General features: G+C 41.0%; 1 protein-coding gene across 4 annotated transcripts in view; it reads left to right on the top strand.

The window, feature by feature from the left end:
- Nucleotides 1-2,093: 2,093 nt before the first annotated feature.
- Nucleotides 2,094-26,012, top strand: part of mark4 (microtubule affinity regulating kinase 4) — a 50,488-nt gene continuing 26,569 nt past the window's right edge. For 2 of the 4 annotated variants that reach the window (XM_035679583.1, XM_035679585.1), the window contains exons 1-3: nt 2,094-2,448; nt 17,632-17,829; nt 18,779-18,832. In XM_035679583.1, the coding sequence (XP_035535476.1) occupies nt 2,401-2,448; nt 17,632-17,829; nt 18,779-18,832 (300 nt within the window). In that variant the 5' untranslated portion in view covers nt 2,094-2,400. The remainder of the gene's footprint in view (nt 2,449-17,631; nt 17,830-18,778; nt 18,833-26,012) is intronic. The other 2 variants (XM_035679584.1, XM_035679586.1) reach the window with 1 other exon arrangement.

The raw sequence follows: 26,012 nt of genomic DNA on the forward strand, positions 1-26,012 counted from the left end.
GTTAAATTGTCTCTAAGACGCTTTATTGTAATCCTGAAACCAACAAACACGGATGAGGCAGAGGCGGATTTCCTGGTAGGAGGTCTCCAGAAACTTCTGGTAACAATGTCTGTCTCTTATACACACACACACACACACACACACACATACACACTCACTACTGCAGTTCTACATGAATGGAGTAATTGTGGCTTTAAGAGCATGAGGCGAAGGATAGGTGGGGGGATGTTGTGTTTTGATGCTGTCGGAAATGTTATGTTTTCCTTTTAAAACCAAAAACTGAAACGTAAAACAGATCTCATTGATAGCTAAACTGGTCTGGGTGCACATATCAACCTGATCTTGAATCCTATTTCAAAGTGACAAATATAGAGGAAACAGGATGTGAGTAAAAAGACAAGTAAGTCATTTATATTAGACCTACAGGTAATAATTAATATCTGCCAAAGAGGGTGACTGGGAGCGATGGTGTTTAGGAGGGTGGCCTCGCTTTATAGACCATCTTTCACCCCAATGTGCTAAATTCCCTGACTAAAGACAGTTTATATTGACATTGTGTTCCAATTTTAGAAACCGTGTCCTGGATGAACCCTCAGTGTCCTGCTCCAGTATACTGTGTCTGTGTAACTGTGGCCTTTGACGAACTCAAAGCTAGTAGGAGGATATCTCCCCAAAGAGATAGGGTCCTTCACAGTGCTTTCTCAAGGTCTTGCCCCTAGCCTCACAGAGATAAGTTACTGTGTAGTGGAGTTTGGGATACTTAAAAATAAACTGATGGCGCTCTCTAAATTTGGGCCGGTCTGACACCTTTGAAAGACTTATTGACCCAGACGGATGCATTTAAATCACGTTTATTAGGAAATAGGTTTTAACATAAAAAAAACAAGTAAAACTTAAAAATCATACATATAAAATAGTCTACAATAAAAAAAGTCTAACCTGTAAAAAAAAAACAAAATTGTTCAAATGAGCTGTAGTGTTAATATGCAGTCTTTGAAAGAAGCCGCTAATTATACACACAACCATCCAGGGAAGGACTCATAATAATAATAATAATAATAATAATAGTTTTGAACATTAAATTGTTCTCTTGAAATTAACAGATTTTAGCCACCAGGAGGCGATAGCGTCATCTTACTAGAAAGAAACAGAAACGTGTTGTTTTCCAGGAGGTGAAACTCACGAGATTCCGTCCTGAAAAAAATAAGTGAAGCGCCTTATTGTTGTTTACATGTACATAAAAGGAGGGAAACTGTAAACTATTATTCAGTTAACTGTGACTTTAATTCACAAGTCAAAATGTAAGTTACGACTTCCGACACTCGGAGGACCGATTTAATGACGAGCACCTGAAGGCAGCACGAGCGAGAGGAGAGAGAAAGGCCACCGACGCAGCAGCCCTGCCTATTTGACGTCCCCCCTCCTCCCTCCTCTCTCCCTCCTTCTTTCTCTTGTCACTGTGTTTTCGGGAGGTGGAGTAGAGGGGATCCCGTCTTCTTTTCGTCTTCACGGACAATAAAAAACCCCCCACAAATGTTACCGGAACACGGGAGACGATCTCTTCGTGTTCCGCCGCCGCTCAACGATCACCGGCGACTTCACGGTCACCGCAAAACCACCCGCAGCCAAACCGAGTGAGAGGAGCTAAAGGGCGGACTGGACCCAGAGAAAAGGACCGGGGGGGGGGGACTGGAGGCTTGAACATCCGCCGCTTTCTTTCATTCAACCAAAAAAAAGAAAAGAAAATTGCCATTTTTAACCTCCCGAGGCTACGTACATCAGATGGCTCCCGGTTCTCCGTGGAGGCCACCGCGTTAACGTTTGTCACCCACAGAAAGCTAACAGGGGGAGGCAGAAACTCCCCCCTTTTTTCTCTCCCTTAACTCACCCTGGTGGTCGCAGGGACGCGCACAGACCACTGAAACCCTCCGCGGCGGCTGTTTCCTCTCCTTTCTCACCTCGAAGACGATGCAGCCGAAAGTAAAACGGTGACTACCGGTGATTGTTTCTGTATTAACGGTCCAGTTTGTGCACCGAAATGGTCCGATAGTGTCTGAGGACGGAGGGGGGGAAGTGAGACGCTAAGTGGGGGGTGGTGGGGGGGTCCAGTCGGGTTGTTTCGGTACCAGACACACATGAGGTGGATGTAGTTTTTTTTAAAACACGTATAAATTTAAAGCTGGATCTCTGGTGATCGGTGCTGCCTTCACGGACTGTGACAATGAGGATTGTATGAGAAGTGAAGCTGTATTTTTTTTTTCCCTTCTCTTGATACACAGAGCTTGGTGTGACTGACAACCAGGCTAATCTGGGGTGTTGTTTTGTGTCGTTTTTAACCCGGTGTGAACCACAAACCCACTTTTATTTTTCTCCTGGACCGGCTGCACTCAGGGACCGAACATGTCTTTACGCACGGCACTGCCTGGGAACGAGCGGAACCCGGACCATGTAAGTAGACCATTAAAACAACAGGAGCAGGTTCTTTTATTGTGTGTTATAATGATAATAACAAACCCCCGTCGACCCCCTCTGAGATTAAGTCTGCCATGTGCAAAGAGCAGCTGCAATCAAACAATAATCTCCCCCACCAGCTCATTTGGGACGGGTTGCAATTGGACACACAGGCTAGGTCAGGATGGAGATGGAGAGATATAAGAGGTGGGGAGGGGGGGTGCACATGCAAAAAAAAAAGGACAAATCAATGAGTTGCCCTAAAAAAAAATCTTATTAGACTTCCACCTTCTTCACCCACCGGTGTGTTCAGTGCGCATGTTTGTCCTGATCAATAATTAAAGCATCTGATGCAAGGCCACCCAGCCCTTTCCACACCCAACCTTCATCCCTCCTCTCCATCACCTCACTTCCAGCTCTTCACCTCCTCCTCCTCCTCCATGTCTGTCCAGTTCCCCCCTTTAAGTAAACTGTGAAAGCAGCTCAGTGGGCAGCACAACATTATAAAATCTGCTGTGTCAGGGTAGCCTGGTTTGTCCTGCTGATGTGTTTCTGTCTGGGTTTCGGGGAGACAGGACTTGGCAGCATTTGACCCGGTTTTCTTGCAATATCTTCTTTTTGTAACGGTGCTTGCAGCCTCTGTCCAATCACCCGTCACCACATATCGACACCAGCAGTGCAGCTGTGCCGAGGATCCCCACCTTTATCTCAAGGGCACCTAGCTTTACGCCAACCTAGCAGCCTGAAATATCACTCACTCCTTTTGGATTTGAAGCTCTCACGATGAGCTACTTCCTCTACGTCCATCCTCTCTTTTTTTAAATGTTTTTAAAGGACATGTCCTCAGTGTCCCAATCCCTTGTGTGTCTGATGTCTAGATATTGTGTCAGTCTCTCGTGTGACGTCAAAAAACGAGTGCTGATTCACCGTTTCCAGGGTTTTCACATTGACCTTTCACCACAGAGCTGAATTTACGCCATATTTTGGGTGGGACTCTCTAACCAAAAGACAGAGCTGTAACGTAAGTGTTGAATCGCCAATGTGAACACGCTTAAAGATTAGGACCCTCTGCTCAGGGGCAGTTTAAACACCCTTCCCTTCCTAAACTGCGGTGATGTTTGACCGTGCTCCTGACTCACTGCGGATTGTTGCAGTTAGGTGTTTATTGCCCGTAGCCCCCGCCAGGACCCAGAAACTCCTTCAGAAGCGGCAGCATTTCCGTATCTTTTCTATATGAACCTGTTGATGAAGGATCAGATGGAGGTTTGTGTCAGGCCACACCCAAATGTAAGTCTCCAAAAAGTGACAATGCATTTATATATAGCCTTTTCCTCCAATAATAATCAGAAGAAAGAAGCTCAGTCATAACAGGAAACTCCCTTTTTCCAGTCACTTAATGTTTTTTTTTTACTGTATTCACATTATAAGCAGGCTTTTTTTTGGCCACATGGTGTTTTTGATAGATTCCACATAATAGTGGGTGGGTGACAAAACAGTTTCTCCCTAACAAAGAAAGCATTAAACCAATAATTTTGCCTGTTAAATGCTTGATGCAGTTAAATTTGTGTCAAAAGTTTGCTTGTGGTTTGAGTGCTGGAAATACAGCAAGCAAGATAATTGAATAATCACACTAGTTAGCATCTGTTCTGCTTCACTATCTCTTCTCAGAACAGAACAGATCATGTTTAGTTGCTCCTGTATTATGTTATATCGTACAAAACCTAGGTAGTGACCCAGCTGGTGGAGGAGGAATCTTTTATACGTGCAGCGGACGGAGGAAACTCTCTGGCTGTGAGCTGGACAGCAGGATGATTGCTGTGCTCGGTCACAAGCCACTCTTGTTAGCAACCTCACCATGGCAACAACAGGGGGTCCTCAAGACGCCTCCGCCCCCGCCACAAGAGCCCGGGAGAAATGATCAGTATGGTCTCTCTCGATATGTTATATAACGTATACAACACTGGTCCTTTTATGAGCTCTTCTGCTTTCTGGGAGCTTCACTTCTTCCAGGTCGAGGTTGTTTTTGGCCTTTTGAATGAATGAACTCGTGTTTGTGTCGCTGTCCGCACTCCATATGTACTTTAATAGTGGAAGCTTTAATGTAATTAAGATGGTCGCACCTGATTTGAAGCATTTCATCTCACTACTCTGAGCTCTTACCTCGTCTTTCAGGTAGCTCATGAGCTACCTGATCAACGTCTTTGACAAGAAACAAGCAGAAACCAAAACTGTTATATTTGAGTCTTTTTTTATTACTTTAATTTAATTTAGAGCTTGATGTTGAATGTTGAGCTGTAGAGGTCAGTGGGGATGGGTATTGAGACTGACTGGTCTGTACAGAAATATCAATAAGCTCTGGACAAACAGTACTGCTATCGGTATTTATATAACGTTACATAAACAGGTGATAGGGCAAAATTATCAGAAGTGTTGCTCGCTTTAGTAAATTGAATGAAATTGCAGTTTAATGCAATAGCTCAGGAAACAATTTAACATATTTCTTCAAAAAACTGTCACATCTTTTCACGTCATGTCTTTTTTTTTGCACCAAATTACGACGAGTAGCATCAATAAGAGTATCGGTATCGATAAAATCCAAGTGATACCCATCCTTAGAGGTCAGAAGAAAGACAATAGACGGGATAGTAATATGAATGTTTTGGATGTATGTGTGTGTTTCTGGACACAGTACACGGTAATGGTACACGTGTATTATGCATGTAACACTGAAAGGGAATGAAGTGCTTTTTCACTCCGTTTCATTAAACTCTTGCAGAGCGGAGACCATCATAAACACACTGTTACGCAACTCGACCTGTAATATTTATCCTCCCATGGCTTTGTCATATTCTGAGATGATTATCACCGCATTGAGTTATAATTCAATCACAGCACTCGCGACACGACAGCCAGAGCTTTCACACCGCAATTTGCATGTTCGTACTCTCTGTTCCCTCTGTTGCCTCTCGTCTGTCTTTCTCCTCTCGTTTCCCTTCTCTTCCTCTGTTACTCCCCCACTTTAATTCAGAGAACATCAAGTGGATTCAAAGTCACAGAAACCAGACATAAATCCAGCGTCCTTGTCCTCCATCCTTCTTGTCCTTGAACAAGTAAAAGCTCCAGTTGCTGTTTGTACTCTTTAGACATTAAGTCCCATAATTGTACTTATTATTGTATTCTCTTGTACAAATTATGTAGGCTTCTCAAAGGACAATCATCAGAAACCTGCACAGTGTTGGTGACGTTCTTGTTTTACCTTAAATGACAGAAGATATGGTTTTGTTTATAGCAGCATGACCTTAGCACAAGAAACAGCAATGCAATTTAAAATTAATAGTTTACAGTAAATGTATAGATTGACTAGTGACAAAGTTTATAATTTATGTACTTGTACAGTTTAAATAACCTTCTTTTACACAAACAATACAATTTGATAAGTAAAAATCTAGCAGTGTACTTATTGTGGATGTTTTGATTCTCTGCGGACCTCGTTCATATCTTACATCACATTTTTCCCTTCAGCTCCTTGTGACCTCTGACACATTTTGGTCCATACAGTTATAGTCTTGTTTATTTGTTGTTTTGCAAAACAGTGCCATCAATCAACTTCAGATCTGTTTGTTGGATTTCATCCTCCTCCAGTTTCCTCATTTCCCCACACAGACTGCCTAACCTGCTCAACCTGCATGTGCTATAGGCCTGCAAGTGTTTATATTTACAACTTTTCAGCTGTTCTTGTGTCTGTTCTCAATCTGTTGTGGTGTTTTGTATTTCTAGGCTTATTTTAAGTGAGGAGATTTTGTCACGTCTTTAAAGTTATAATGTTGCACAGCACTTGGGTTCAGGGTTGTAATAGTAGGCTCCAGTTTAGGTAAGAGTGCACCACGTGGTGTTGAAGCTTTAAGTTCACAGCTTGAATATAGTGAAGGTCCTTTTAAAGTATAATGAGCAGGTATGCATGTAGTTCTGTGTTTTCTGTTACTGTACTGTGGGAATGGACAGACTATTTTGCTTAGGGCTAGTCATGATCTGTGAGAGAGAGAAAAGGAAGTTGTAGGTGTGGATGAGTGCTTGTGCACACATGTACAGCTGTGGTTCTTACAAAAAAAAAAGCTAACATGTCTTTCTGTGTGCCACCGCAGGGCAGAGCAGGGCTTTTGTGTTCCCCTTACAAGCGAAAGATTCATGAGCTCGCTGTCCTGACTTGTTACCCAGAAGCTGGCACCCATCTCTGATGCCCCCGATGGTATTCGTTTCACCTAGAAACACACCAGATACAGTCATAAACAGCTCCAGGCTTTTAATCATCTGGTCCACTGAGGCCAACTGAACCACGTATGATCGGTATAAAATTAGGCGGGGTGATATTAAATGACCTATATTGGCCACAATGCCTCACTTACGTGTGCAGTTTTGTACATTCGCCAGCTTAACCCAACGGAAATGTGTTTTGAGTTACGGGTGCAACAGTAGCCGAAAGGTCAGAAGTGGGCCGGCTACCGGGGAAATTTCCGACTTAAATCCCTGGTGAGGTGATTGAGTTGCCATCTGTTTAGCCTTAACGGCTACTACCAAGGTGCCCATGAGCAAGCTGCTGTGCTCCCAGTGGCTCTAGTCACACTTGTCTGTGGGTAGCAGTGGCAAACTGAGCAGAATGAGCCCTGAAAGTGTGAATGTAAAACAGGGCAGTGCTGGGATAAGGGCTTAAGAGATTTAGCAGGCCTTCCTGTAAGTGGCAGCGTTTTAAGGGAAATTTAAGTATTTACTTTCTCCGCTCAGATTAGTATTCTTTGCTTAAGTACCGTCTTACCTTCTCTTTCTGATGAGCTTTTGAGTTGCACTTTCCAATATGGCGTCTTCTTTCTTGAAAGTATGTAGATCACGCTCAGTACCTAGTTACATCCTCTAAGAGTTTATGTATAGGTGGAGGATTACAGGGAAAACTACTGGTCTGATTTTAATGAAACTTTGTGGAAGGAAGGAAGAACTCATTACAGCGGATACATGAATTATTTTTCACTTTTAATAACATTGCAACCTAAACACCGGTGTCTATGGCAAAATGAACCGAATTCATTGCACATCGACGAACCAGTTGTTTAAGTGAATGGTGCACTGTGATTAAACAAGCAACAAAACATAACCTCAAGCTAAACCTTGAACGTCACTGTAGAAACAAAACACACTTCTAGTTCTTAATTTATTCCAAATAATATTTATTACTAGTGTAGGAATTGTAGACAGCATTGCTGCTCAGCAACACATTTTGTTTAGAGCAGTGAGTCTAGTGAAGTGGGTATATGTTGAATGTTTACACGGTATTATGGGAATATTGACCGTGTAATCAACAGTGATGCACTCTGAATGAGGCTTACATAAAAAATATTGCAGATTCATCCCAAAATTGTGTTTTTATTCAGCTTAATTGCTGTGCACTGACACATTTTTTTTGCCATCTGATCTTACATAATGTATCTTTAAGCAAGCCTGTTTTCTGTAAACCAAGCAGCCAAATGTAAAAATGAAAATCAGGAAGGTTCAAAAGGAAGGAATCCAGTATCAGATGCAGGCCAAATATAAATAATGCATTGGTTAAACACATATTAATAAAACTTTTATTGGTATAAAGCAAATGTAACTGCCATGGCATTTTGTCAGCATGAATTGTTTTCCTGACAGCTATTATGTAATAGAGGTTAGTCAGGGACTGGTGCTGAACAGGTGGCGTTTTCTGGAGATCAGGCTACCGTGTGAAGAATGATACTGTTCACACACACACACACACACACACCCCTGCAGATCAACATATTATCGCACAGATACACACAATTACAAAAAACGAACTGGCAGACGAGCATAAAGGACTCTCAGAGGCTCGCGGTCGGAGCACACAGTTGGTCTGTTGTGTTCATTGTGTAATGGGGCTCTTCGGCTGCCGGCCCTCTCAGGTGTCCGCTTACCGTGTCTCTCCTCGGGCCTGAGCTGCAGCACTTTAACCCATGCAGACGCACTATCTGCTCTTTCCGTTCTCTTAAGTGTGTTTGCGTCTGAGTCTCTTGTCCATTCTGCAGCTCTGCTCCATGTATGGATGTGTGAAGTGAAGTGGCAGTCGGATGGAGATTTTACAAGTTAAAGTATTGTGTTCTCTATTGGTTGAAGGATCCATATGTATTTTTAAGTGAAACTTTTAAACTCCACGTGTCTGCATTTCCACACACCTTCTTTCCATTCGTGCCAGCCACTTGTTTTGCATTCCAGTTGCATAAGTAACAGCGATGAATCCACATGATACCCTACATATGTTTCATCACAATATTTTCTAGCAACGGCCTGAACCCTGGTTTCTTCTTTGTTTACGCTAAGCTGTATGTGATACAGTCAGTGGCATCATGTAATCTACGTGTGTGTGTTGTAATGTTCTCGTTAACCAGAGGAAATGTTGCATCAGTAACAGCTGTCACTGTTTTTGTCCATTCGCTGCTGCAGACGGGAGCTCAGCAACAAAAGAGAGTCCTCTTAATTGTGGTTGGCAGAAACTCAGCCTGGTCACTTTCACAATACTGGCATTTCCCATTTGAGTTTTCCTTCAGGGCTGGACAGACATTTTGAACATATTTGCTTTATTAAATGGCTCAAGGCAGAAAGATATAGCAGTACTACATTGTAGGTGTTAACTGCTTGGTCATGACTTCCTCTAACAGCGACATCTTAATAGTTTCCTGCCACAGACAGATACCATTTTGGCTAATAATCTTGGTCAACAAATGCCCTTAACATTTCTGTTTCAAACCAAATAAATAAAGGCCCATTTTAAAGAAAAAATAAATAAATAATCTAAAAATATCTAACATAAAAATAGCTTGTCTGACCAGTTAGTCAGATAATCTGCAATAATCCTCATCTGTGAAGCCACACCAACTATTACATTTCATTCACAAGATCGTTCCGGTGTCTGTTTTCACTAAAAACTTGTTGACACAAATCGCTTTGGGCATGAGGAAGCAAAATTTGTATTGTGAACGGCTGTGCAGACCTTGTCCTTTTGGGTCGGACTGAAGTGGCAGAAACAGTGAGATGAGAAAATGTTAGAAAAGGGAGTGGTTGGAAGCTGCTGAACATTTATAATGCAGTGAAATCAATGAGAGGATTTCAGTCTAAGTTTATCAATACATCAAAACCGGTCTTTGGATACAGAAACGATTTAGAGAGCGAAAGTGAGCAACAAGTGAGATTGTAAAAAAACAATTTACTATTTAAAAATGATGTGTGTTGCATAGTACTCTGACAGGGCAAAGAAGGACACAGTACTCGGACTATTATACAGGTTTTAAACAAACATGTTAGCCAAACTTGGATTCTTGAATGGAAACTTGAATTTGTTTGTCTAGTTCAGCTTTGACCTACTGTACTTCCCATGGTTGAGATCAGAATCAGAAATACTTTATTGATCCCTGGGGGCATTATTACTTGCATTTTGGATGCACCCAGTGAGTGAGAGATAAGTAACCTACTGTAAACTGTGTCCGATCATCTGATTGCATGTTTCTTGCCCAGTAAGTCTTCATTTTAGAAATGTTGCCATGTTCCTACATCTCATCTTAGCAGTTGTGTTGGTGAGAACAATCGTTTCCAATAGAAATTATGGCTGGAACTACAAAAATAAGACTGTTTTAAATGGTAATTTTCCTGTATGCGATTATTGTTGTTTGTAAGAAAGTAAGTTCTCTGTCTGCGTTTGTGGAGACTTTTAAAAATGTCTCTCAGAGCATGCAGTGACACAGGGTTTAGGAAACGGATCATTACAGAGAGAAGACTCAGTCTGTGCAGAGACAGAGAGAGAAACCGTAGTCTAGCCAAGGAGTGACTCAGCTCTTTAATCCGCTGCTGTTGATCCAAACAGAATAAATCTGACCCTCACTCAGCCTGGTCTGATGATCACAGCCCTGCAGCGAATGATATGCTGAGTAATGTGGCAGATCTCTCGAGGCGAACAGAAAGCGTCTGTCCTGCACTGTCCAGACTGAGGAATCCAGTTACACTTTGCATACTGGAGCCAGATAATGTCAGCCTGGAGGGGGAGGGACGCCTTTTACCTACAACGTCGGGTAGTTGTCCTCAACTTTGTGTCTTCTTGTCTCATGTTGGAAATAATATTTAGATGTTTAGATGCCAAGAAAAGCATGATGTTTTTTCCCCCTCAAGGTGTTCCACTGTAGGAGGGTGGAGGAAGCATCATGGTACAAAAGAGGCATTCATTCATTATTTTTCCAAAGGGCATCTTGTTGTGTATTACCACTTAAATGAAAGACAAGTTTGCCTTTAAATGATTAATTAATCCCTATTAAATGCATTTAACAGGCTGAGGATTGCTAATGTCATGAAAACACTCTGGTGATTACTGTGTTTAACATCAACTCAAGTGTTTGGTTTGCATTTTGGTTTGGTTTTGCATCATGTTGGAGCCATGATAAAATTAAAAAAATGCAAACCTCTCCAGTGTAATGAGGGAGTCAAATGAGGCTGCTCTGATTTAAAATGTCAAATTTAAGTTTTATAATGTACCTATTGCTATTGGTGCAGTATCAGTAACAGCATTCAGCCTGCCCTGGGGGAAATGTACAGTGCATACAGTCCATGTCAGCGAGAGGAGCCTTACAGCCAAACTGCTCTGACTCACAGCCTTGTTAATGGTTATTAGCAGGAATGAGTGAATGAGTCCGACAGAAGCTGAAGAATGTCTATCACTTGCTGCGTTGCTTTAGTCGTCTGCAAATTTTCTCTAATGAGAAACTGAATCAGTACAGAAACGTTACTGATGTTTTAATTATCGGCCATTTCCATTGTTTGAGAGGGCTGCATGGGAGCTCATGTTCATTGCTCACAGTGTAAAATCGTTTGATTATGGCTTGTGTGACAGTATGCCATTTGTACTCCCTCTAAAATAGAGTAAATTCTAGCTTTTAACTGTTAATTATTCTAAAATTCAAAGACATTTCGGTCCAGTATAACCATCTCATTCATCATGTTTCTGTTGGAAGACTATGCTGTGTGTCAGTGCTGAGATGTTTGAGTAAGGTTTACTTATTACATTGGTATTTTGGCTTCATTAGTGCGATTTTACCACAGTTGTATGTGGTGTGTCCTGTTGGTGGAAGAAAGCCGAGCCTTGAGCTCTAGAGATTCACTCACATAATCTGTGTGACGATAATTTATGATAATTTCTGTGACATCTGTTCCTCTGAATGATAATGGCTTGCAGATTTGCTGTAAAGTTTTATATCTTTTTAATCAGAATGAATCACTTTATTCACCAAGAACAACTACTATCAAGGGTATTTAGTGCTAAAAGCTGGTGCACATTACTGCAAACTAGTACATAAACACTCTGAACACGCCTAATAGCCAGTTAGCAGTTTTTAAAATCTATTACTTAGAATGAAATGCTGAAATGAAAATCCAGATGAACATAAAGAGCAAAGCTAGATTTGAGCAGCTGACGGAGCCTTTGACAGCCTGTCTGTCACGGTCACTGACATGTTTTTCTGGCAGCTCACTCTTCCTTGTCGAGCCTGCCAGGAAATGCTTGCTGAGTGTTGCAGCTCAACATGTGACACCTCTGCTGTCAGTACTGTGACATTTCTGTCTCCCTGGACAGGAAGTGATGCAGGTTAAGTTCATGATGCAACTTCCTGCTTCTCGTGACACATGCTCCTGATAGAGGACTGAAATGTGAGTTCATACAGGGAATGCAGAGTTATTGATACGCTTGAAGATTTAGCAGAGATAGAAGAGAACAATCTGTTGACAAAGCAAAAGAGAAGGGGAAGCTGTGAGATGGGGAGTCTCAGTCGGACTTAAATCTTGTGGTTGCATGAGAGCATCTTAGAGTCCACCATGATGCCTGTAGTATGCCTGTCCAAAGGGGGCCAGTGGTTTTTTAAAAAGATGTAATTACAGGCTGCTCTGTACTGTAGGTGTACAACAACACTGTCAGTATAAAGCCACAGTGGGATAAGAGTCCTATAAATGCCATTTCACCTTTTCTCAGTTGTTTTCAGTAGTTTCGATATAGTAAGCACACGTGTTCTCCACACTACAGGTAGGATCTTTTCGGTTTGTATCTCTTTTGCTTTGAGCCTTTCAGCTTTTGCCTCCCAATATTAAACCATTTACACCAAAAATAGACCTTTAAATATGCTTTAACGACTGCTCTGGGACATGGTGATAAATCTAATCTCCCGACCTCCCCATTCACCACATCCTCAATTCAGAAAGCTTCTAAACTCTCTTTTCCTTTTTTTAATCTTTCGGAAATTGGATAATAAAGTACAGTTCATCACCACAGACTGGAAGAAACTGTACTCATGACATCAAAGCAACATGTTATGTAATTTAGTCAACTAAGCCACCATGATAACGCCTCCTTTTTTATTTTCAACAGTGTTATCTCTTTGTTGTGTGCTGTTGTGTTGTGCAGACATCGTGTCTGCTGTGGCGTGTGATAGAGGATGTGTATGTCAGGACACAGCAGTCTGAGGCCGAAAGCCACAGCAGCTAGAGAGAGGAAGAGGAAACTGGACTGGCACTGTGGGTCAGTGTGTGTGTGTGTGTGTGTGTGTGTGTGTGTGTGTGTTTGCAGGGGATGAGGATGGTTCAGGGTTACGCCATTCCTCTGCTGGGGACCAACGTCACACTTCCTGTCTTTACTCAATACCAACCCCACACACATTCAGACCTAGAGTACATCCAGGCTGCAGCAGCAGGACACCTCCCTCAGGGCGTGGTCCATTGTTTGGAAACATGTTTGTGTTCGTCACGCTGCAAGTCTTGACGGTGCTGTTGTCTCCCCTCCCTTCACCGCTCGTCCAGCCTCATTTAAAACCATGATAACAGAACAGGAAAGAAAGAGTCCAACGTGTCCAATAGCAGAATGGAAAAAAAAAAAACAACTAATATAATGACTGCAAGTGATATCCACGTAGCTTGGAGTTGTTCACGTATGGCCAAGAAGCTAAAAGATGACAGTGTTGTTTTTCAAAATGTTAAATGAAGATTATTGTGTGTTTATGAAAGCTTATGGTTGAAACAGAATCGCGTTCACATATTCAGAGTAGAAGAACTGTATCATATCAGATTCATGAGTTTCCATTCATCCATTCATGTGCATTTTTATTCAACTGTACGCCCACATAGACCAGCACAGAGAGAGGATAGCTGCTGTACTGAACAGTTAAAGGAATGACAGACGTGTGAACATGCATGCCACCACATATTTTACCAAACATTTGTTCTTTTTATACTAAGGAGGGTTTAAAAAATAAAAGTTACTTCTCATGATTTGTAGCTCTCACCCATGACTGATTGATTACCTCTGTGATGTGCCTCAACGTGTTTAACATTTCTTAGTTCACATATAAGATGGAACCAGAAACACCAGATCACTGATGTTTTATGCCAAAGAAAACTAAATGGGGAAAGGGAATCTTGTTTTTATTATTTCTAATTACATAAAAATCTTCAGCCTTGATAAACCGCATGTCTGCTGAGACTTGCGTAGGAAAACTTAACAGACCCATTTTTGCTTGTGTTTTAAATCAGCGGAAGGACAGATACAATCTTGGTCTGTTTTGCTTGCACATGATCATGATCAACACCCTGCAGACATGTCATACCCCCATCTGCCTTGAGAGCTTTTAAAGTTTAGAGCAACACGAGAGGCAACCACAGTTTTTACTGTTGTTGACTTCTTTTTTGTTGCTGTGGATTTGAAGCAGAAAAAAACAGTCTTTGAATTTGTCTATATGGATGATACTTGTCCAATCACTGAGCTAGCCTTCCTAACTTTTGAAGTTCAGAAAACAACCTTGGTTCAATCTTTAACAGTTTTTAAATCACCTTTTTCCTGAGAGGTTTTTAACAGGTTGGAGAATCTCTAAGTTGTGCTAGGATGTCAACTGAAGCCGACAGTTGATGAAAAGTGACATCGACATGTACATTCATTGTATTTAAAGATATGATAAAACGATGCTTCTGTTGACAGGTTGATTGTTTTCTGTTTCGTGCGAGAGCCGCCTCACCGTCACGCTCACATGTTTGTGAAATGACGTCAAGCTTTCATTCCTATCAGCCAAGAATTTAGAGGAATAAGCTATCTATTGACTGTGCTTAGTCAATGACAGGAGCCAGCTTGGCGACAGTATTGCAGAGTAAGTTTATGTAGATGGATTTACCCCAAATAGATTATCATCTTAGCAAAGAGAGTAAAAAAAAAACCTTTCAGGATATTTTTGCCTTGCCACACCTAATAATTGAACAAATATTTGTATATACTGTATGAAGATATATTTCTTTTATAACAATCACAGGGTACATAAAAGCTAAATGGTTCAGCAAAATAGATTTGTTTTCTCAATCACCGTGGTGAAATTAATGTGGATATTTAAATTGATCAGGATTTTCAGTTCAATTTACAAACCCAGATTATACCGCCGTGGATTCAGAATCCGAGATTATGTGTTTAGCCTCAGTTAAGTCCATCCCATCAGCCCCAAGAGTTTCACCAGCAGCAGACCCACAAAACAAGAGTTTAGGACAGCAGGGCGACTTGTGAGATGCAGGACATTATCACAAAGAATTGGATTTCTTTCACTTTGCAATGACAAGGTGCAGCTTGTTTGATGAATGTGCAAATCACAAAGTAAGAGCCCACACACACACACACACCTAACCATCCATCTTCTATACCAAATGTCACCCTATATGTATATTGATGTGGGGGGCTTTTATTTCTCCACCCAAATACCTCTGCCAGCCCCAGTCTGCAGGCAATAGAGACCCCATCACACCTCGTTCCACCACACACACGCACAGTCGCACACACTCCCATAGAGGCCTCCTCCTGAATGAAACTGCGTGATAATCAGAAAGAGTGGGTGAATCGATGGACTGAGCTCCTTGAAAGCAGTATTTGGGACGGGGGTGGGGTGGTTGGGGGAGGTGTGATGGAGGGCTGCATGAAGCTCAAATTGATGTGAGGTCGCTGAAAATGAAGATAGCGGCGCGAGACAAAAGAAAGGGCGGGTCTAGGCATGGAGAGGAGAATAGAGGGAAGGGAGGCAAATTGATTTGTCTGGGGGATGGGATGAGCCCGGAGAGAGAGAGGAGAAGGGGTGAATAAATGGGGGAAGGGTGAAGAGGAGGTGAAAAGGAAGGTGGCGGAATAAATTGGAAAAGGAACATATTCTGCTGCAGGCTGTAGCACTATGAACCTCTGTAATCCCTCAAATGTGAATATAAAACCCTTTAAAGCTGCTCCAGTTTGTGTTGCTTTGTTTCTGTTCCAAACTCAGTGTTCATCGAGGTTAGACCCTTGTTGGACAACTTCATATAGAGTGATGAAATGTTTAAAATATGTACTTCTCTTATGTACTGATTCACATTACAGTCATAAAATGAATTTGTGCAAAAAGACAAAACATTTCTCGATAAGAAATGACCTAATATTGACTCAAACTAAAGTATTAGTAACACAGTGTGCGTGGCTGCTGATCTCCATTGTAGCTTCAGCTCAGCTTTTGTTGGCATTTGTGAGCAGTAGTTTACATATAACACACATATATAAAGTAGACACTCAACCCTATAAATCATAGGGCAACTTTATGGTTGATATTTATGGTTTATTGGAAGTGTTTTCACACAGAAATGGACTTTGAGGTTGATGACTAACTGGTTGCCTTTATAAAATCTTGTTGTTCCATCATCAGAAAAACAATTTACACCTTTTAAATACTCTGCATTACTTTACGTTAACGCTTACCTTGCTTATTTGCAATAGAGTTGAACATATGTAGCATTAAATGGAGTTTGTCATTGGTGTTGTGCAGCTTCCTGTGCTGAAAAAAAACATCTGATCTTGTGATGTCACCACTGTGTTTACCACATTGGGTGCATTTCAAGGTGATGTGGTTTTATGACTTCTGTGTGTGTGTGTGTGTAATTTTCATAGTGTGGAAATAGAGTTGCTTGTGTTGAGGGCTCGTCATGAGTTGCACAGACAGAGTTGAACAGACAGGAGAAATTGGGTGTTAATGGATTCACGTCCACAATGTCGTGTCATTTGATCTCTTTCCCTTTTATTGAGATTTTGACCTCTTCCTCTTCTGATTGGACAAGATTCTCTGATGTCTCTTAGTGTTGAGTCTGTTTTTAGTCACTCTCTGGAGCATTTGCACTTCTATTTTGGTTGATTTGGTCAAAATATTGTTAGTCCATCTCATGTTCCATCAAATAATGGCCCTAAATGTGTTTGTATTTCTCAGTTATCATTGAAGAAATGAACTACCTCTAAGTCTTGGCACCTTGCACAACCCTTGTTCACTTCTAATGGGTCTGTGAGCCTCGAATGCTTCCTGTTCTTTCTTATTTCCTTGTTCTGAATGTCATCGCCACTACAGATGTTCATGCCAGTTTGTTTCTGTGGGATATTTCTGTTTCTGCTCATTGCTCGGAGGGGAGCAGATGGAGGGGTTAGAGTTTGATGCTTATGCAGCAAGACCTTGGACCTCACTTGACCCAAAGGGTTCAGGTAGGGTCAGGCTGAGTGTCTCCATTCTCCGGGAAAAAATAGCTGCATATTTAAGATGGTAGATATTCAGGCCTGTGTATAAATCGGTGAATGTGTGTTGGGTATGAAATATAAATATATGAGTGATTCACATAACTGTTTATTCTCAGCTCAGGTTGCAAAAGTTTGAAATCAGAGCTCGACACGTGTATCAACAGAGTGTGGGGCTTCAGGGTAGATCAATGTGCCGATGTCTCCTCATGTCGCACAGCAACACGTGTCTGACACCGGGGACTTCACAGCCACACATGTATGTGAGGAATGCAGACTATAACGGGTCAGATGAGATTCATATGGTTCGTTCATGGTTACACGGTCACCTTTGAGGGGGGTCTGGTACCAGGCTGCAATCACATGACTACAGGACCAGAGTCAAGGTCACAATGTGGTTGCTCTGATGTTGTATCACTAAGGGAAAAGGATCACTTTAATTTAGTGACGAAGTACATTTACATAAACAGGGTTAGGTTTCATATGGAAAATGGATTTATTCAAAATGACAGCCACTGTGTTCAGTTATACTGATGGTTCGTCTGTCTCTCTACCTCTCTCCCCAGCATACCTCCCTGTCGGCCAGCCGCTCAGAGAAGGGTACCGGCTGGTCGAGCCGCTCGCTTGGTGCCCGATGTCGCAACTCCATCGCCTTGTGTTCAGATGAACAGCCACACATTGGAAACTACCGGCTCCTCAAAACCATCGGCAAGGGGAACTTTGCGAAGGTCAAACTGGCACGACACATACTGACCGGCAGAGAGGTGAGTTTAAAGAAACAGGAAGGAAGAGACCACAAAAAAACTGTCCATGACTGCACTGGAAATGTCGATAAAGCCATGCATGTGGGATTGATGAGGCTGAAGGAAAAGGGTTGACGGGTTGAAGAAGACTCCTGGGTAAATACCGGGGTTAGGCAGCGAGATCACAACAGTACCCTGTGACTCAGCCCACAGATGGGGTTTTAAAGGTTTGTCCCATCGAGTTCAGAGCACCTTCTGTTGGCTTTTATACCCATAGCCAAAATCTGTCTCATCTCACGGCACAGTCGAGACCTCAAACACTTTGAAGGGAGATAGTCGCGTTTTTCTTTTGTGTGGGTGTATGCATGTGTGTTGAAATACACTGTAGTCTTTCTTCTCATAAAATCCTGACCTACATTGGTTGAGCTGATAACTCCATCAGGTTCAGTAGAAGCGTGTCTGCTGCTGGCTCGGTCATGTGAGGGCTGTTTTTTTTTCCACCCATATAAAAGCGAACACATTCATATATCTGTGGTTTACAGGGATAGTTTGACGTAGTCTTTGACCAGGTCACCACATGTTGTTAAGCCTCTTTTGAAAGTCTTGTTTGTTTGTTTAGTGGATATCCGCTTCTGTGTTCTTAAATGTTGTGATAACACTGTAGTTTGTTCACACTTTAGGGTGGTTTAATTGGCAAGATTAATCTTATTCAACACTGAACAATGGATAATGTTAATGCTAAAACTGGTTTATATGGTCCAAAAACTGGCTAGTTAAACTTAATCATACTAAAATAACGAGAAAAGTGTAAACCTTTTTGTAGAGAGAAAAACATTCCAGTATAAGGAATAAATGATACCTGCTACTTTTTTAAGTGTGGACTTTTATTATTATTATTATTATTATTATTATTATTATTATTATTATTAGATTGTTTTTATTCATTTATTTTTCTGTTGTTTCCTCCCAGGTTGCAATAAAGATCATTGATAAAACCCAACTCAACCCAACAAGCCTGCAGAAGGTGAGTGAAATGTTGCACTGTGTGTGTGTGTGTGTGTGTGGACTTAGGAAAAGAATGAAAAGAAGAATAAAGATGGAAAACAAAGACAGGTGTTAGGGTCAAATCATATTCTATTCAAACTCTTATTTATTCTAACTCTTATTAAGTTTTCCTCTGCCACCTTATCTACTTAACCTGTGTAACTGCACGATCTATGTGATTATGACCCTGTTCTCTTATTTTAGGGTTTCCACAGTCGGTCAGTCGGGTGTCTTAAGTTTATCTGAATGAGTGTTGGATCAGGAGAAGTCATTGAGCACTGTAGCATCTTCACGTGTTGTTTTGCCTCAGGTTATAACTTGCAGTTGACCCGTGTGTACAGCAGTTGTTTGAACTTTGACCCTTTTGATTGTAATACTACTGCTACTGGCTATAGGTTAAGAGCTGAAAAAAACTTCATGGAGGATGTGTGAAATATTGAGACAACAGAGACGTTTGTGCACAAGTGGGTGCCATGAATTTTGTTTATTCAACTTGAGCTGTTAGGCTAGTGTGTGATAAAGGCCTTGTCTGTCCAGTTTTATGGGTAAACTCTTTTATTAACTTAGTATAGTTTCATACAGACATACAGATTTCTGCTTTGAGTCAGCATGACATTCCCATCATTCGTCCACTGGAACTAACTAGGTTAAAGGCTTGAAGTAATGTACGTCACTGTATGCTTGTCTACTGACATCTAGGGTCATGTATTAACTACATGTGTTGCATTCATGGTCCTAATGAGATTAAGTTCTCTCCTGTCTGAACTTGGCCTGCTGCGGTGGTGTGTGTGTGTGTGTGTGTGTGTGTGTGTGTGTGTGATGCATGTGTTAATTGAGACTGATCTAATGACACAGAATTGAGTGAGAAACATATCCTCAGGCCTGGATACTGTTTTTAAGCAGATAAAGCTGCAATGTTTTCTCATCCGGCTTTGTGGGTGGAATATTCATCTCTGGAAAAAAAGCAGTATTTCAGTTTTGTGCGGGCGTGTCGTGGTAGATAGATTGCTTCTTAGGGTGTAAGGAGTTTGTTTTCCTATTTCCTGCATATGTTTTCTCTTCTTTGCTTCTTGTGGAAAATCCTGCAACTGTATATTGCTTTTATTAGTTTTTTTATGCTGTCAGTGCAGCTCTGACAAACAACAAACCTTGCATCATTCATTTTAGGGTTGCAGCTAATTTACTTCTCCTTATTGCTATTATGTTTCTAATTAATAGATAATTGTTTTGTCTATAACAAATCATGAAAGACTCATTTTCCCTCTGTCTTCAAATATCTTGTTTTGTCCAACCAACAGTCCAAAACAATGATAAAACAAAGAAACGGAGAAAATACTTGCATGTTACGAGGATAGTACCTACAAATATTTAGATATTATATTTTCGTTTTTGCTTGAGAACTGACTCAAATGATTAATTAATCGTTTATCAAAGTAGTTACAAAGTGTGTGCTATTTTTCATGCGTTTTATTTCCCCGTGTTTGCACTAGATCTCCGTTGGTTTCGCTCTTTGTCATTTAGTTTTAACCTTGTCTGTAGTTTGTATGATAAAGTCTGTTCTCACAGTTCATACAAGTCGCTCTTTGTTCGGCGGGGGCTCTGCTGACCAAACTATGGCCTTGTGTGGTTATAAGTTTCTCGCGTCATCGAGATCAATACTGCATCACACACACACACACAGCTAGCCTATCGATGTATACTCAGCTTGTTAGCTAACTAGTCAGGGCTGTGTTGGGACTGTATTGATAACACAGCGTTGGGTTATTGATGGTGTCTGGCTTTATGCAAAAGTTGGTCTACCTGGCCTAGATACTGGCCAGAGCAGCACATTTATCACTCTGCTGCTCTGACTGTGAACGCCAACAAGGAATTAAAACAAAAGAACACACACGGATTGTTGTACAAATCTCAATATCATATGTACACTTATGTAGCTAAAGATGGCAATGAGTGTAGTTTCTCATTTTCTGCTGTTTTATTTGTCATCATTTACCATTCTTTAGTCAGAGGACTGGGAGTCCCTTTTAAAAGAAACTATAGTTGTGTCTCTGCAGGTTACACAGTTTGAAGAGTATCAACATATCTGTTACATATCTGCCTCTTTTAAAAGGCTCTGCTCTGTTTTATTTCTTGTCCTGACATTCTGTTTCACCTGGAAATCAGATAACAGCATGAATATGGTGGGTTTTTTAGCTCATTTAAAGCAAGCTGATACAGATAGAGGTTTTTTCACAACCAGACATTCTGGTTCATGACTGAACCTCATGACTGAGGCAAACAAAACAGTCTGTTTTTCCAAATGTGAATACAATTCCTAAAAGGTTCTTAAGTATAAACCTATCCAGGGTCTACAGTAGCTGCATATTAAACTTCTAACATCTGCCCAACAACAGCCCTTGAATTGTTTGTAGCTGTTGTGTGTAAAATAAAATCGTATCCAATAGTGGCTGTAAAATCTAAACCTTTTTTGGCAACAGCAGTTCTATTGTACACATTTCAACCCAGTATGGATTCTGGTCAGGAAATGTATACTGACTGCTGCTACGCAACATTGCACATATGACAAAGAGTGCAAGTGTTCATGGCCAAAAGGCTGCACATTAGTTTAGATTCTGCCAACAGCTAAAGTTGACTTTTTTTAGTGACTTTTTCATTTGTTATAAAGTACAGCCATCATGTCACTAAACCCATATATTCTACAAAAATGCACTTCACAGCACAGTTAACGTTCTGTCAGTGTTATCACCGCCTGATAAACTATGGACTCACCCTTTTTTTTTTTCTCAGAACATCGTTTCCCTTCTGTTCGAACAGTGAGATGCCTGTTTAATTACACCATGAATCTGCTCTTCAGATCTTTAAGCAAAGACCTTGGTTTAACGAGGCTGGTACAGTGCTCTGTGTGTGTGTTCGCTCTGTGTCTGTTCGCTCTGTGTGTGTGTGTGTGTGTGTGTGTTGGTGTGTGTGTGTGTGTTCTGCAGCATTGTGGTAGTAGTCAAGTACTGCATAGCGCAGCGCTGGGGCTGCCAGTTGCGTCCTGTCCTGTCAGCATTATTGTAGTTAGTGTAGGACACTATGCATGCTGCCAGGTGACACTGTCTGTCTCTGTCGCTCTCTGTCTGTCTGTCATTAAACCTCTGTCTGTCTCTCTTCCCTGCCTTTAATTTCTCTGTAATCTACCAACAAATTCATCCTCAATTTATCATTTAGTCTATAAATTGTTAGAAAACAGTCTAGCCTGTCTGTTTATATGAGGAGTTAATGTTCTTTTACATAATTTTAGAGGCGCAACTTATAATTATTTTCATTATTTGTTTTGATTAGTTGATTAATTGCTGATATACGTCAGAGAAAAGCAGCAAATCCTCCTATTTTGGTAACTGGAGAAGTAAATGTAATACCAATTTATTGACTATCAAAATTGTTGCCTGTTAATTCTCTATAATTAATTGTCATTTCAGCACTACTACAATCTAATTTACCTCTGACACTATCCAAACCAACAAGAGTATAAAATCTAAAATCTAATACTTAAAACCATTTTCTAAAGGTGTAATGTAATAAATTGAAACTGAAATGTATTTGCTGATTAAATGACTGTGGCTTTAAACACGTGAGACTAGACATTTATAAATACTTTATAGAGGAATGTCAGGAAATGTCCAACCTGCTTAATTGTAGTGTTATGACCATTAGCTGATGTGTCCTTATTTTTGTCTTTGGATGAAAACATGCAGCTTCAGCTGACACTGGAATGTATTTGTCCAACATTAATCAGACTTTTGTATTTCATGGAAGATTTATTTATTTGCTTCAGTGTACCTAATGGAAATACACATCATTTGCATTTTAATTTTCACAACATTGATATTCTAAAGATGTAGTATTCACAGTTGGGTTGAAATAGAAACACCCAGTAGCTCCTGCAAATTCTTTCTCCTCTTTCTCTTCACACTCTGTAACGCCTCAATCTATATTCTGTCAACTTCTTCTGTGTTTAAGCTGGCCCCATTTCTCCCTCTCTTCTCCCCTCTCCTCCCTTTTTCATTTTCTCTTTAACTCTTTATATTATTCTCTTTATTGTAGCCCTGTGTCCCACTTCTCTCTCCTTTCACCCCAGGCGTTGTGTTGCAGTAGTAGCTCTACTGTAATTGCAGCTGTACTCTCTGCTCTCTTTAGCACTACACTATGTCTCCTAAAACTATTTCAGGGATGTTACAACGGTGACGCTTTAGTCTTTTGAAAAATTCTGACTTTTAAGAGAACAGCCAGTGCTGCCAAAGTGCCACTGTGCAAATTCCCCGCTACAGCCAAGTAAGGGAAATGGGTCATCTTTCAGGGCACAGTGTGGTTGTTTGATGTGTCTGGCATTGAAAATGGGTGTAAACCATGTAAACCATGCATGTGCAGGTGTCCTTCTGTATAAAATCAATCACACGATTGATGCAGGTACACATTGAGTCATCATCAAAGGTTTCATCCAAATCAAACACAAATTGAATAATGACATTGTTCTATTAAAGTGTTGTTAAAACAAATATTGTCATCTATTGTCGCACTAACCAACTAAAGAGCGTTTGGTAGAGGTAAATCTCTGCCAGTGCTGTGCAGTTCTCCAAATTGTAAAGCTGCACCCTCTGTAAACAGTTTATTGTTGTTTACGATTTGCCTTTGGGTGTTGATTTTCTTAGAAAAGAGTCTATAAATCCATTTGCAAAGGTGTTTATAAGCAGAGTTCCTGATGTCAGACTATCCTGCTCATTGTCAGAAATAGATTAACTGATTTGTCCACTAAATCTCAGTTGAATCTCTTGTATTTTTGGTATTACATTACTAAAAACACACTGTTGTCCTGTTTCATATCTTAAAACTTCATAATCTTATCAACATCCTGGAACAAGTGTTTTTTATACACTCTTCCCTGCAGTGTGTGTTGTTGGATAATCTGCCAGACTATGCAGGGCCCCATCAAAAGCCTGGTATTACTTTGAGAACAGGAGAATTTTGTAGGCAGTCATCCAATGTTGTGTATGTGCACAAAAGTAAAGTGTATGTGTGTGCATGCAGGGTGTTTAGGCCAACATCTAATGCTGGGAAGTGTGTTTTGTCCCTCGCCCAGGCCCCCTCAGCCAGGAGCCGAATTCCAGACAGGCAAACAAAAGGGGTGGCCAAGTTGGAGTGGGGGTGTTATTGGGGCCTTGGCATATGAGCAGGGACCCTGAGAAAGACAAGATACAGAGCAGAACCGAAGGGAACAGACGGTGTGTGTGTGTGTGTGTGTGTGTGTCTCTGTGTGTGTGTCTGTGTGTGTGTGTCTGTGTGTGTGTGTGTGTGTGTGTGTGTGTGTGTGTAGGCCTACGTGTATGATAACAGGCGGATAAACTCACAGCCCGACACGGTCCCTGCTCTGCCTTTTGTATGCACGTGTAATGCCATTATCTGCATTGCTATTGTATGCAGCATATTGTCCCTCTGTGGGTGTCTGTGCATAATCATATTGTTGCTGCTGTATGCATTGTTGTTGTTATTGTGCCAGTGCGTAAAGGGAATAATTAGACAATAAAGGGACAAGAGGGTGGACAGAACAAGAGCAGAAGGTTTTCCCACAAGCTCATCTTCAAAGCAATGCGACTAGAGCGGTAGAAGAAATGAAGTGTCATCACACTGTCTTTGTCTTACACTCTCTGCCTCCCCTTACTGTTCCTTGTTTGGCCAATAACTGTAAAACCCATATAATTATCTTTATTTAATCAAGCTGAGTCAGGGTTCTTATGATATGGGTCAAACAGCCAGCTATATGAGGCCCGAATTAAACTTCAGCAACACTTCATTAATGATTCAGCGCCTCTCATCGACAGGCCTGGGAGCTCCAATTACTGCTGTACGTTAAGGGAATGGAGGGCTTGGAAGCAGGGAGGGGGTCATATAGTGGGGGTTTCACTGGCATAATGTAGAAGGGCAGCTCTCCCAGCAACAGCCAACAAAGAGAGAAACGGGGTCAAAAGTCTATTCAGATGTTTCCCGGTGACAACCTAAAGAGCAGAGGGAAATCCTTGAGTAATGTTCCTCATTAGTGTCCCAAAACCTTCTGCAGGACGCAGTTTGGTTCACCGCTGTTTGCCTTTAACCCTGCTAGAGAGAGGCATGTGCTGAAGCGGCTTATAGACTGTAGGATCTTCCTCACATCTTCAAATGCATGTCTGAAATGTCTCTGGCAGAAGTTGAAGGTAGTAGAGTGTTTGGCTGTTTAGATTATCAGATATTTTAAGGTAAATCATTTCACAGTACAACATAAAGTTCATTTAATTTAGGTGTTGGAGTGGGCTTGTTATGAATTCTCTGTTGAGAATGAGACATAAAAGTGGGACATGCCAAATGCTTAGGTCTCATGGTATAGTCTATGGTAGTCTAAGCCTTCTTTACTTCGATCACATGATGTTGGAGACTTTATTCTGTTAAAAAGCATTGCTTTGGTTTCTTAGATATTGAAAGTGTTCAAGCAACATTATTTTAGATTTTGGATTTTCAGTTCAGTGTTGGATTTTCCCTGTTGTTAGCACCACTTCAACACTAGCTGGACGTGTGTCATACATGCTTTAGTTATATAACCAAAGTATCATGTTTACATCCTTTTGTCCATTTTGTGATATAAAGTGACATTGGTAAGGTTTCCCCGTCTCGTTACAGAAAAGGAGACAATGTTGTTCATTTCTTAAAACCATTTATTAAAACTTACGTTGTTGACTTGTCTTGGCTTTCCAGGATTACTAGAGAAGCTTGAAAAGAAACATGAACCTTTCTTTAACTTGCGTAATGTTGTCTTAAGTGTTGCCTTACAATAACTGTTTAATCCTACCAGAACAATACTTAGCACCAGTGTCTTAGCCAACTTTTGTTTACATGACGCATAAGGAGCACCAACAATCTCTAGTGTTTTGTCCAAATGGAAGGGCTATGATTGAGCTGTACCTTGCTGAAGGGAACTGTGCCAGATATTGTCTTCAATGAAGAGGACGTGTACTTGTAAGCCTATAGGTTCCACAGAAATACAGTTTTGCAGTAATTGCCATACACTGACTGAAGTGGTGCAAAATGTTTCATCTGAACTGCAGTCAGTAATGGACTCTGTCTCATTCAGAGTTTACACACACACACACACA

The sequence above is a fragment of the Morone saxatilis genome, unplaced genomic scaffold (assembly GCF_004916995.1).
Source record: "Morone saxatilis isolate NCDOM2014 unplaced genomic scaffold, NCSU_SB_2.0 Contig8, whole genome shotgun sequence".
NCBI lineage: Eukaryota > Metazoa > Chordata > Actinopteri > Moronidae > Morone > Morone saxatilis.